This window comes from Neophocaena asiaeorientalis, unplaced genomic scaffold (genome assembly GCF_003031525.2).
Source record: "Neophocaena asiaeorientalis asiaeorientalis breed wild unplaced genomic scaffold, Neophocaena_asiaeorientalis_V1.1 scaffold124, whole genome shotgun sequence".
In the NCBI taxonomy this organism is placed as follows: domain Eukaryota; kingdom Metazoa; phylum Chordata; class Mammalia; order Artiodactyla; family Phocoenidae; genus Neophocaena; species Neophocaena asiaeorientalis.
The window spans coordinates 5232165-5244427 of record NW_020174135.1 but is presented as its reverse complement, the minus strand read 5'-3'; the positions used below and the strand labels follow the sequence as shown (position 1 = coordinate 5244427).

At 36.6% G+C, this 12263-nt stretch overlaps 1 protein-coding gene across 1 annotated transcript in view; it reads right to left on the bottom strand.

Annotated features, from left to right (window-relative positions):
• NETO1 (neuropilin and tolloid like 1) overlaps positions 1 to 12263 on the bottom strand; it is a 91982-nt gene that overhangs the window by 20671 nt on the left and 59048 nt on the right. Inside the window, exon 7 of the mRNA XM_024754911.1 lies at positions 8993 to 9221. Coding sequence (XP_024610679.1) covers positions 8993 to 9221 — 229 coding nt within the window. The remainder of the gene's footprint in view (positions 1 to 8992; positions 9222 to 12263) is intronic.

The following is a 12263-nucleotide window of genomic DNA, read 5'->3' as shown; positions in this document are numbered from 1 at the left end:
ACATATATAAGTAAATAATTCCTGTATTAATAAAGTCACCTTAATCTTTTAAAAATACAGCAATTCATAATGATGAGGCTTGGAGATCTATACCCATAAAATGTTAATTTACATTTCAATCTATGTTGTAATTGGTCACCTTGCTCCCTCTAGCACTTACAATTTTCTTTCCTTGCTGAAATCCATACAGAATATAATGCCTTTTGATCTTAGCATTTACCCCAAACTTGTAAATGTGTTTTGCCTAGATTTTTCTAGAGGGAAAATTAAATATTATTGTTGAGAGTTGATTATTATCCACCTTTTTTTTGGTGTATTTTCTCAGAGTGTTACTGACCTCTGGGCACTTTTACAGTAATAATCAAATTAAAATCTCTATATATTTTTCCCTCTAGGAGCCACTAAATTTAGTTTATTGAGGTGATATGGTAATTTTACTCGTGCATTACAAAATGGGGAATTTGCACTACCTAGGACAGAATGCAAATTGGCTATACAAGAGGCAGATGGCAGGCCAAACCGTGTTCCAGACAAGAAAGGATAAGATAATAAAACTGAAGAGTGAAATAATAAACAATTATGGTGACAGAAGAGTAAGGATCCTACTAGTATGAACAAATGATGGAGAAAAACAACTATACAGGCGGCTTCCCTGGTGGCGCAGTGGTTGAGAATCTGCCTGCCAATGCAGGGAACATGGGTTCGAGCCCTGGTCTGGGAAGATCCCACATGCGGCGGAGCAACTAGGCCCGTGAGCCACAACTACTGAGTCTGCGCATCTGGAGCCTGTGCTCCGCAACAAGAGAGGCCTCGACAGTGAGAGGCCCGCGCACCGTGATGAAGAGTGGCCCCTGCTCGCCGCAACTAGAGAAAGCCCTCGCACGGAAACGAAGACCCAACACACCCAAAAATAAATAAATAAATAAATACATGTATTTATTTAAATGTATTTAAAAAAAAACTATACAAGAAGAGACTTTGGCTTCTTAGAATACAGTGTTTTAGTGGGTAATTTACTGAAGTACATGAGAAAGTGTGTGGCGGGAGGGACAGAGTACCAGATACAAGGGAACGTTTGCTGAAGTGAGTTACACACTTGAATTCAATTTGAATGAGTGCGGTTGCACCTCAAGAGGAGCCACCTTCTTACTCATCTTCATGCCATCAGTGCCTGGGCACTTCCTTGTTTACTGAAGGAACGACAGAATGAATGGAGGAACACAGAGAAGTATAAAAATGAAAACTTATCAATGACTAGGTAAAACAGTAGTAGTTGCTCAATTTTTAGGGTCAAGCTGATGTTGGAGTGATTATTTTTCTTATGCTGCCTACAGTTCTAGCTTGTCACATGTCTTGAACTACCAAATTTAGGAACAGTAATACATTACTAAATAATAATATATTTATTAATATATTTAATCAATATATTAAGTAACGTATATAGATTGCATTTGGGTTATCCATTCTATTAAAAATTACCCATCATTACAACAAATATGCTCCAGCCTTCTATTGCTGAGCAATAAATTATTACAAACTTTTGGGCTGAAAACAATACCCACTTAATATCTCCAGCTATGCAGGTCAGAAGTCTGGGTTGGGTAAGGTCTCTCTTTATGATCTCACAAGGTTAAATCAAGGAGGCAGCTGTACTGGGTTCTCGTCTGGAGCATGGAGGCCTCTTTCGAGCTCATTCAGGCTGTTGGAAGAATTCAGTCTCTTGTGGCTGTAGAACTGAGGTTCCTGCTTTCTTGCTGGCTGCCAAATGGGGGACACTTTTAGCCCCTAAAGGCCACCATCATTCTCTTGTCACATGGCCCTTTCTGTAACATGGCAGTGTGTTCCTTTAAGGCCAGGAGGAGTACTGGCTGCTGCTTATAATGTCTCTGACTTCTTCCATCCCTGACCTTCAGAATTTCTTTTAAAAGGGCATAAAGATTATTATCAATATTTGTTGAGTATTGTCAGACCAACCAGGATATCTGGTACACTTCTATATATCAATAACAACCTATCCGAAAGAGAAACTAAGAAAACAATCCCATTTATAATTACATCAAAGTGAATAAAGTACCTAGGAATGAATTTAACCAAGGAGGTGAAAGACCTGTACTTGGAAAACTAGAAGACATTGGTGAAGGAAATTGAAGATGACACAAATGGAAAGCTACACTGTGTTCAAGGATTGAAAGAATTAATATGGTTAAAATGTCCATCCTACCCAAGGCAATATACACGTTCAGTGCAATTCCTGTCAAAATACCCATGGCATTTTTCACAGAACTAGAACAAATGATTCTAAAATTTGTATGGAACCACAAAAGACCCCAAATATTCGAAGCATTCTTGCAAAGAAGAATATACCTGGGGGTATCACATTCCCTGACTTCAGACTATACTACAAACTACAGTAATAGAAACAGTATGGCACAAAAACAGACACATAGATCAATGAAACAGAACAGAGAGCCCAGAAATGAACCCATACTTTCATACTTTCCCAAAACTCCCAAGAGTATTGTTTTATTACAGCATCAACTCAAAGTCCTAAATCTCATCTAAATCTCACCAGCTCAAAGTCTGAAATCTCACCATCTAAGTCACCTAAATATTGTGCAGACAAGCCTCCTGGGGGCAGTCCTTGAAGGCGTCTGGACTTCAGTTCCTGAGGTAAAGTTCCTCTCCATGTAGACCCATGAAACCAAAGAGACAAGCCACCTTCCCCAAACTCCCAACACAATGGTTAGACAGGCATCAGAAAATAGTTACAGAGATTCTGGTTCAAAGGAGAATGAAGAGTAAATAGGAGTTACTGGTCCACAACCAGTCTTGAAATCCAGCAGGGTAAATGCTGGATTTTTCTTGATTATATTTCCAGTTCTAGGACTATGCCTCTGTAGCTGTGGACTTTGCTCTCCAGGCTCTCAGTTCTGCTCCCTGAGTCATCCTTCTTTTCTCATGAAAAGTAACATGTATATCATGTTAAAAGTAACAGTATCAGATTGCTTCAGGCCACTAGAGCTTTAGGGTTCTGATAACTGTTTTCATTTGGTTCTCTCCTTTCCTTTCAGTCCAAGCCGACAGTGTTTCTGCTGAAATAATTTTCTCAAGAGCCTTGTGGGTCTTGCTTGAAATTCACTGGGCTCTGTTCTCTTAGACAAATGCCCCACCCATAAATCTATTTGAGAGAATCCTTTCGCTCCCTTGGTTACCACTGTAATGGCTGAGGGTCATTGCCCTTCCCCTCCTGGAGACCCTCTAGCTTGACTTAGAGGATCTATAAGGTCCAAATTTAACCTCTTCTTTGAAGGGCCTTTTAGTTACTAAACACTGAGATCTTTTGATGTTTCTGATGGTTGAGCAAAGGTTATACAGTCATATTCAGCCTTTTCTCTCTGCCATATTTTCAGCGTCATTTCTAACTTTTAACATCTTTGCCATCTGGAGAAGCTGGGGCTTTAAAAACCATCTAGTCCTGATTCCTTTTCGTTTAATAATTCTTTAGATTTATTTCTCCCCTTCCTCATGTTACTATAAGCAGCAAGAGAAACCAGGCTATACTTCCACCACTTTTCTCAGTAATCTACTTGGTTATAGAGCCAATGCTTGTCACTTACAAGTCTGCCTTCTGACATTGCTGCAGGACACAATTTTGCTACACTTTCTGCCACTACAAAACAAGGATCGCCCTTCCTCCAGTTTCTAATAAATACTCCTCACTTCTATCTGAGCCCCACTGGCAGCCCTCCAAGTCCAGGTATATTTTAACCACCTGTCTGAGGCAATTTAGGCTTTTTCTATCATTATTCTCAAAATTCAACCAACCTATGATCACTGCTTGATCCCAAACCTGTTTCCACCTATTAGGTATTTGTTACAGCAGCATCTCACATACAGTACCAAAATCTGCAATAGTTTTCTATTGCTGTGTAACAATCACCCCAATTTTAATATCTTAAAACGACACCCAATTTTTATCACACAATTTCAGAAGCCCAAGTACTGGATCCTTTGCTAGAATCTTACAAGGTGAAATCAAGGCATCGGTTGGGGCTGTGGTTTTCATCTGATTCTCAGGGTTGTCTTCCTAGCTTATTCGGGTTGTTGGTAGAATTCAGTTCCTTGTAGTTATACAACTGGGGTCCCCATTTACTTGCTAGTCAATGGCTAGGGATGTTCTCAGCTCCTAGAGTTCACCCTTGTAACAGGCAGGCAGTTCACAACATACCTGTTTGCTATCTTCTTCCAGGCCAGCAGTCTTTCTGACTCATGTTTCACCTTATTTCGGGGAGCTCACCTGATGAGGTCAGGTCCACCCAAGATAATCTCCCTTTTGATGAACTCAAAATCAATTGAATAAGACCTTATTTACATCTGCAAAATAACTTTTGCCATAGAATGTAATTTAATTACAAAATGATATTGTAGGATTCTGTGCCTTCCACAGAATCCTTCAATTCAACTTCTCTTTGAAATTAAATATTACTGTATGTATATTTCTTTACTGTAAATAAATCTGTAGTTTAGACTCTGTGGCCTTTTGCCATAAATTGATATGAAATGAAATACAAAGTCTCATTTTAGCAAGTTATTGTAAACATTATTCCCACATCTTTAAAATGAACAATTTTCTTTTCATCTCCTTTTAGTTGCATATCTGTTTTTAACAGAAATATGCTGCCCATTAATCAAGCATTAAGTGACTGAGATTTTATCATGGTGTAAATAAGAGCTGAAGAGCAGCCGAAGGTAGAACTTCAGAAGTCACAATGAGATATCACTATTGTATTCATTCATTCTAGTTACTGCAAATTCACGGTGTGTTCAGGAAAAGGCAGGATCAGAAAATCTGGCTTGTGACTCAATGTGAAGAGGTACATTTCACTAATGTCTCCATTATACGTATACAATACTTAAATATACAGTTCTATCATAATTGATCATGCGTTTTCATGTATAAGCATGCTCAACATTGAAATTACACTAACCATAATCAATTCAAAAAATTTTAGATGATTTTTTAGAGCAAGACCAACGTCTTTATAAAAAGTGATGCAAATGTGTAAAACTCTATTCTTATAGGCAATCTTAAATTGAGTCACTAAAATAAAATATAGCATACTTTCAAGATCAATGTGAGAATTATTCAAACTATTCCGTCTTTATCTCAAGTTGGATTCATTCTTCTTTATCCTCAGCTGTGTTTCTAACCTGATTCTCATAATTGTTGATTTTTGACCCAAGAAAGCAAATTAGTCACAGTGGTTAATACGTTTTCCTCTTCATTTCAGACTATATTTGAAGTTTGAATAAGTCATCTTTCGTAGAGAATACTATCCAAAATTAATACCTAAAAATTTGAGGTCTTTTTCGGGTGCCCATATATGTGTTCACCTCCACTGTATAGATTATTTAAGAGTGGACTGAGTATTCTGAGTACAAGATGCCATTTGAAGTATTAAAAAGACTATAATCTAATGAAGTAAGACAGTGCCTATTTGGTGATAACACTGATTGTTTGTTCTCTAGTTGATAGGTTTCAAAGTTGTTCTGAACATTTTTTTAACAGCAGCCAACAGCACTGTGATACCATTAATCAGGGCAGCCATCTCAGGCAGAGCTGAGAAAAGGCTGAGGTGAAGAGTTAGCAAGACAGTAGGGGCAGGAGTATGATATTTATAGGACCTATCTAGGGAAGATGGTATTTCTCGTGACACAGTTGAAGGTAAATACTTCTCAATTCAGTGATCTTCTATTCCTCCCATTATATGAGAGGATAGTTTTCATTGTTGCAAATGTTGGCATTTAATCCAGACTTTTAAAATTCTTCTAAGGTGCCTGTGAAACCTCAAAGTGGGATGACTCATAGTAAGAATTTCTACGCCTCTCTCTTATACACTCATCCTTTCCCTTTACTGTAATTTATTCAGATACAAATGTAAAAATAAAATGAGTTGAAAATATATTCCCACTTGCATCCATTAGTCAGGTCTTACATTCTTGCCTCCGTGCTGTTTTCAAATCATTAAGCATGGTGTCGAGGGTGTTCAGGGAAAGTCAGTTGACTTCCCTGGGTCTTTTCTTTTTTCTGTTTGAATTCATAAAATGTTTGAGATGGAAATAGATGGCTTCTAAGCTCTTATCTAACTCCTAAAAATATCCTATGGTCCTAATATAAGACGTTTTGACAGATATTAGAATAGTGTTGATTATGCCCTAAGCACTTTTCAACACTGCACTTGGGGATACCACCTAATAAACATCGGAACCAAGAAAAATATCAAGGTGGTTTCTCATTATTTGAGTAAGAAAAAGCTGGTCATTGATTCACATCTCTAATCTTTATTCCATATGTGTGTGTATGTGGAATAAAGATTAGAATCACTCATTTCTGAATAAAAGAATTGATTGAAGTCTACTTCCTGTTGTTCTGAAACTTTTCGTCTTTTATCGGGAATACCTTGATTTCAAAGCAGAAATACTTAGTCTATATCCATATACTCCATCCCATGCTGACTTTGATCGCAGGCATGTACTAGTAGAATTCTGCACAGTTTCAGTCAAGGCAGAAAGAACAGAATATCATAACAAAACTGCATAGGCAACATGACACAGAGGATAAATTTGTTCCAATCAAAGCTTCCTGTAAATTTATGAGATAATCATGGAAACTACTACGTAATACTCACTCAGATGAGCTTGATCATCCGTCCACTGTGTAGGAACATTAAGTGGCTTTCTTAGGGAGAATACCCTGTTTCTTCTGGATTAGTCACTGAAAGTTCACCCACTTGAATGACTTCCAGAGATCATTTAATTACAGAATGAAAACTCTGTCTTTTAGCTCAAAAATATCTCTAATGATATAATTCACCATTTCTTATATAAGCAGAATGTTACCAGTATGATATAATTCACCATTTCTTATATAAGCAGAATTTTAAAGGCTCACAGGTCTTAGTCTTCGAGATGAAAGGGATCTTAGACGTTAGCTAGTCTTCCTTTTCCCCTATCCTACCTAGACACTTCCCCTACCCCATTCACGCCCGATGAGAACCCATTTCTCATATAGCCTTCTGTGGAATATCCTCTGTGGGGACCCATTCAATTTTGGAATATTGCAGCTCCTACGATCTAGACATTTCTTCTTCCTAAATTACACTCAAATAGTTTCCTATAATTAATTTAACAAACATTAATCTTACCTCTCAAACATTAATCCATATCACCCACCTAAGTCTAAGGTAGTTACCACATTTTGAAAAAAAGAAAGCTGTAAGATAAACATTCCTTCTCCTTTGCCCTTTTCCCATGATTCTAGATGCTTCTGCATCCTGGTCAGCCTCTTCTAACTGATGACTCTGCTCCTCAGTAAGAACACCCAGAAGAGAACAGGCTATGCACTTTGCATTTTGACCCGTGCAGTTTCCTACAGGAGTATCTTCTTTGAGCTGCTTACTGCATTTTCCTTAATATAAGCTAATACTGCATTAGATATTTTTTGTCAATTATTTAAAAAATTATTGGCTTATGTTGAGTCTGAACGCAATAAAACCTTAGGAAGTCCTAGGAGTCAGAGTTTCTTTACTTGATATATGAAACATAAGAATACATATTTTAATTTATCCTTACTACATTTTATGGCATAGCTTTGATAAAAATTGCATATTTTTGTGATAGTTTTAAAAACTTGATTATATCAACTAACATATTAACTAGAACTTCCACATGTGTTAAATTAGAAAGTTCTCAATCTGTGATTATCCAAGACAGACAAAAATATTGAATAAGGTACACTCTGAGCCTCACCAAAGGCACAATTGACTGGATATGGTAAAGCAATCATCGGTGAAAACACCAAATGTGCTATCTTACAGCCTGAATTTCTTCAAATTCCAAACAAGAAAATGATGAGGGTTTTTTGGCCAGATACCTTGCTGAAATAAAGACGCACTCGTTCTAACATTTTGATCAACTCCTGAAATGAAGACATAGATAGCAACGTGCTGTTGAAATCTGCAATAATCTTGGGTGGGAGATTTAACATACTCTGTGATGGTATCAAGATATAGAAAGACTGACATTCAGTACTTCTGGGGCCCTAGAATTCTCCAACTGGGTAATTAAAGAGCAACTTAAAGCCCAAACTATTCATTTATGATACAAAGTAATCGTCTAATACATTTAACATTTATGCATTGAAAAAACAGTGACTGCTCTGCCTATCACTGAGAAATCCTTGACATTTCAAAAACATTGTCTTTTCTGTTTTAAAAAAATGTATAGTTTCAAATGGTAAAGGACTGATTCCTTAAAGCTGAATTTCTTAGGTTTATTTTTCATTTGTATAAATTTATTAAACATGAATTATTCAAAGCTTCTAAAGAACAGTTCAAACATATATTAATATAATTCAGTATTTGTTAGAACATGATTTTCTAAAATTTCTGCGCTTTGCCCATAACTCTGGGTGTCATCCATTGAGCCGTTTAAACTATTTTCTGGAACTTTTTCTATTTACTCTCTTCCCAAGCAATTCTCCCTCTTTGCCTACTTTAATAGGAGCTCTGTAGTCACAGACCCATTTGAAATCAGTGGGATGGCAAGAGAAGCTTACTAAAGAGAACCTACCAAATATTTCTATGCAGGTTTTTAAGACTTAAACTTCACTGGAAGCTGCTGCCTCAGTTCCATAGCTTGGTAAGAGCTAAACAAAAGACAAACAAAATTCATCATTTCCCAATTGAATAGTGTGAAGTGTCTTAAGCAAGGCTATGATGCATATGCCGATATAGGTAATCAAAAGGTAATATGTAACTCTCCTGTCCCTGGACCAAACTGAAGGAAAGGGAATCTCAGCGATGTGAACAACTTACTAAGGCTCAGCCCGCTGTGCTCAAACTGCATGAAGAAAACACCATCAACGGTTTATGAGATTTGCATCATCTGATAAACAGTGGAAGGATAAACAGTGAAGTGCAGAGATTCTTACGTTCTTGAAAGGATGTGAAGAGCATCTGAAACCGGCTGTTGCGACTGCCCTCGTCCGCCCACATGCGGATGACCCCGAGACCTGTACGGAGCATGACGTCATTGGCCACGGTGCTGCAGAACTTGGCTTTCAGATCCTCCACGGAGCTGCTTCCATCATACACCGCCACAAAATTCCTTTTGCATTCATTTGAATTCTGCATCTCATAGTCCAAGAATCGTAAGTAGATCTGTAAAACAACAAAGATAGGATAATTTCCCAGAATGAATATAGGAAAGTAGTTCACTAAGCACCAGAACTTCCTTTCTCTTTCTGTCTCACAAGACAGTCTTGATTGCAATCAATCTTATTATTTTTTCCCTGTGGAAAGTAAAGACGTATGACTCAGATCAGTCAACTTGTGTTTAAAATTGTTTTCAAATGTTATTGTCCTTTCTTTAGGTAAATGTACCATTTCCCATAGCTGAGTAGTTTTACACAAATGATCCTTATTTCTTCTCATAACTTATCTGGAATCAGTTATTAGTTTTCATACTTACACACTGTTTTATTTTAACCAGCACAAATGTGTTTTAAATATTCCTGATACATTTTTGTTACAGATCCCGTGGCTTCAATTCACCTCCGAAAATTCAGGGAAATAAATAATTTGTACGAATATCAAACAAAACCAGAAATGGTTTCAAAAGACCATCTCTGATTTTACTTTGTTTAGATTATTTCACGTAACTATGCTGCTTCGTTTTTGAGGTTCAGAATATTTTAAAAAGCACAGTTAATCTATGATCATTCTCACCGTAACAGGGTCAAGGCATTTTAAGTCCACGTAAATAAAAATTAAATTAACACTTAATGAGTAAAAAGTACCGTATGTATAACCTACTTTATAGATTACTGTTAAATACTCCCAGCAGCTCTATAAAGTGGCCCATTTTATTGTCATGTTCAGGAAATGCAGACTCGGATGGTATAAGTTGCAAATTAGACACAAGTTCCTTCCAACTCTCTAGTCCATAATCCTTCCACAATATTATACTGCTTCAGACATAGTGTTTTAAGAGCATCAGATATTATTTGACTCTGCACAAATGTGCATTAAAAATCACAAACAATTAATTCAACCAATGATAAATATTTATGTATAATGGACTACTACTCAGCCATAAAAAAGAACAAGATCCTGCCAGTTGTGACAACATGGATGGACCTTGAAGGTATTATGCCTACATGAAGTAAGTCAGGTGGAGAAAGACAAACGCTATGATTTCACACATATGTGGAAGCTATAAAACAAACAAACAAAATCAGACTCTTAGATAGAAAAAACAGATTAGTTGTTACCAGAGGGGAAGTGAGTTGAAGGTGGGCAAAACAGGTGAAAGGGGTCAACTGTATGGGAATGGATGGTAACTAGACCTGTGGTGGTGACCACTCTGTAGAGTACACAGGTGGTAAATTATAATGCTGTACACCTGTAACTTATATAATAATAATATTAAAAAAAGAATGTTCATCCCTCCCCCTCCCCAACCAGGCGGCATGATTCTCCCTTTGTGCTAAAGTATTTTGAACATATTTTAAGCTTTAGTTACAGGTTATATGTACCTTTTGCTAAACTGTGTGTTCCTGAAAAGCTGGGGTGGTGGTGTACTTATCTGATTCTCAGTGATACACCATGTGCTATGTATGTTAAGCACTCACTCCATAAAATTTGCACGGATGTACATTTAATGACCTACTGATTGGAAATTCTGTTTTCTTTATTAACTTCATTTTTTCAGCATCTGTCTCACATTTATTGGGCACCTATACACCAGACTTTGTTTTGAGTGCCATAAATCATGATAATTACATAGAATAATTGACATTTTATTATTTGCAGTAGAAAATGACATGCAATAATTTTCAAAACAAGGTATTTATAACTCTAAACTATGACATAAAAGCGTACACGTCATATGTTGCAGACTTATGAGGAATTGAGTGTAAATAAAATGTGAGTCCCATAGCAGGAAATCCTCATATAACTCTCAGGAGGAAGAACAAAAAGAGAAAAATAGGGGGAAATGGACAAAACTAAGAAATAATGGAAAGCACTGTAGTTCCATTATGCTTTGCATGGTGAGCAGGTTTTCATGTATATGCAATCTATAACATCTCAGTTGGAAGCTATCCCAAAATTCCCAAATACTTTGATACTGACTTTAAATTAACTGCCATTACTGCAATCTTATAAAACATACAGCCTAGGAAAGCCTGCCTGTTCTTCATTCCTCCGTCATTGCTTTGTTTTATTCTATGAAAAGTTCAAATATTACTCATGTAGCCCATCTTGGATGCACTCTTCTCAACCAAATGTTACATTCCTGAAAATTATCCAGAAAATTCCAAATTGTCCACCCTAGGAAGGCATATCTGAAAATGTTAAACCTTCCAAGTTTCTATTAACTGGTTTGTTTTTCAAATTTTCACAAGGATTTGTAAAAAGGAACTGGGTCTGTAGTTAGGTGACCTTTACCAGGAAGCTGGAGCACAGGAGACAAAATAGCTTTTGCTCAAGGAAAATAAGTAAATCAACGTGAAAGCCTTAAGTAGTATTAAAATCCTAAACTTTTGTTTTAAAGAGCTCTTCACTAGCCCCATCCTGAATAAAAGTAAACAAATTGAAAACACTATAAAAATATAAAAAATGTAAATACCTATAAAATCTAGGTATTCTTAGAAGGTAAAAAAGTTGTTAAATGCAACAAAAATCAAATATATATCTATATTCTCAAATACTATACAATGACTCCAACACAGTTTATTACACCTCAAAAGAATATGCAATTACAATTGTAAACGTACATAGTTACTAACAGGAGAAAACACTGAGTAGGGTAACTGAAAACCCCTCCCTCCAATGCTCTTACAAAGCTATAAAAAGCAAACACCATCCCCACAGAAAGAAAAATAAAGTAATCATTTGACTAATTCAAGAAAGAAAGATATTTGATCCTCTGACATTTTCAGGTTGAGTGATTCAGTGGCCGAACATGTCTGAACAATTATTTCAGAAACACAACTTAACATACTAACTTAGTATTTGCGTCGTGTACTGGCAATAACTTAAGACATTGAGCTAGCACATTATTTCACTCAAATCTCTCAACAGTAATACACACCATTATAATAACTATTTTAAAATGAAAAAACACACCAAGGTTTAGAAAAGCTAAGTAACTTTCTCAAAGTGACACAGGCCCTTTAGTAATAGATTGGTATTGAACTC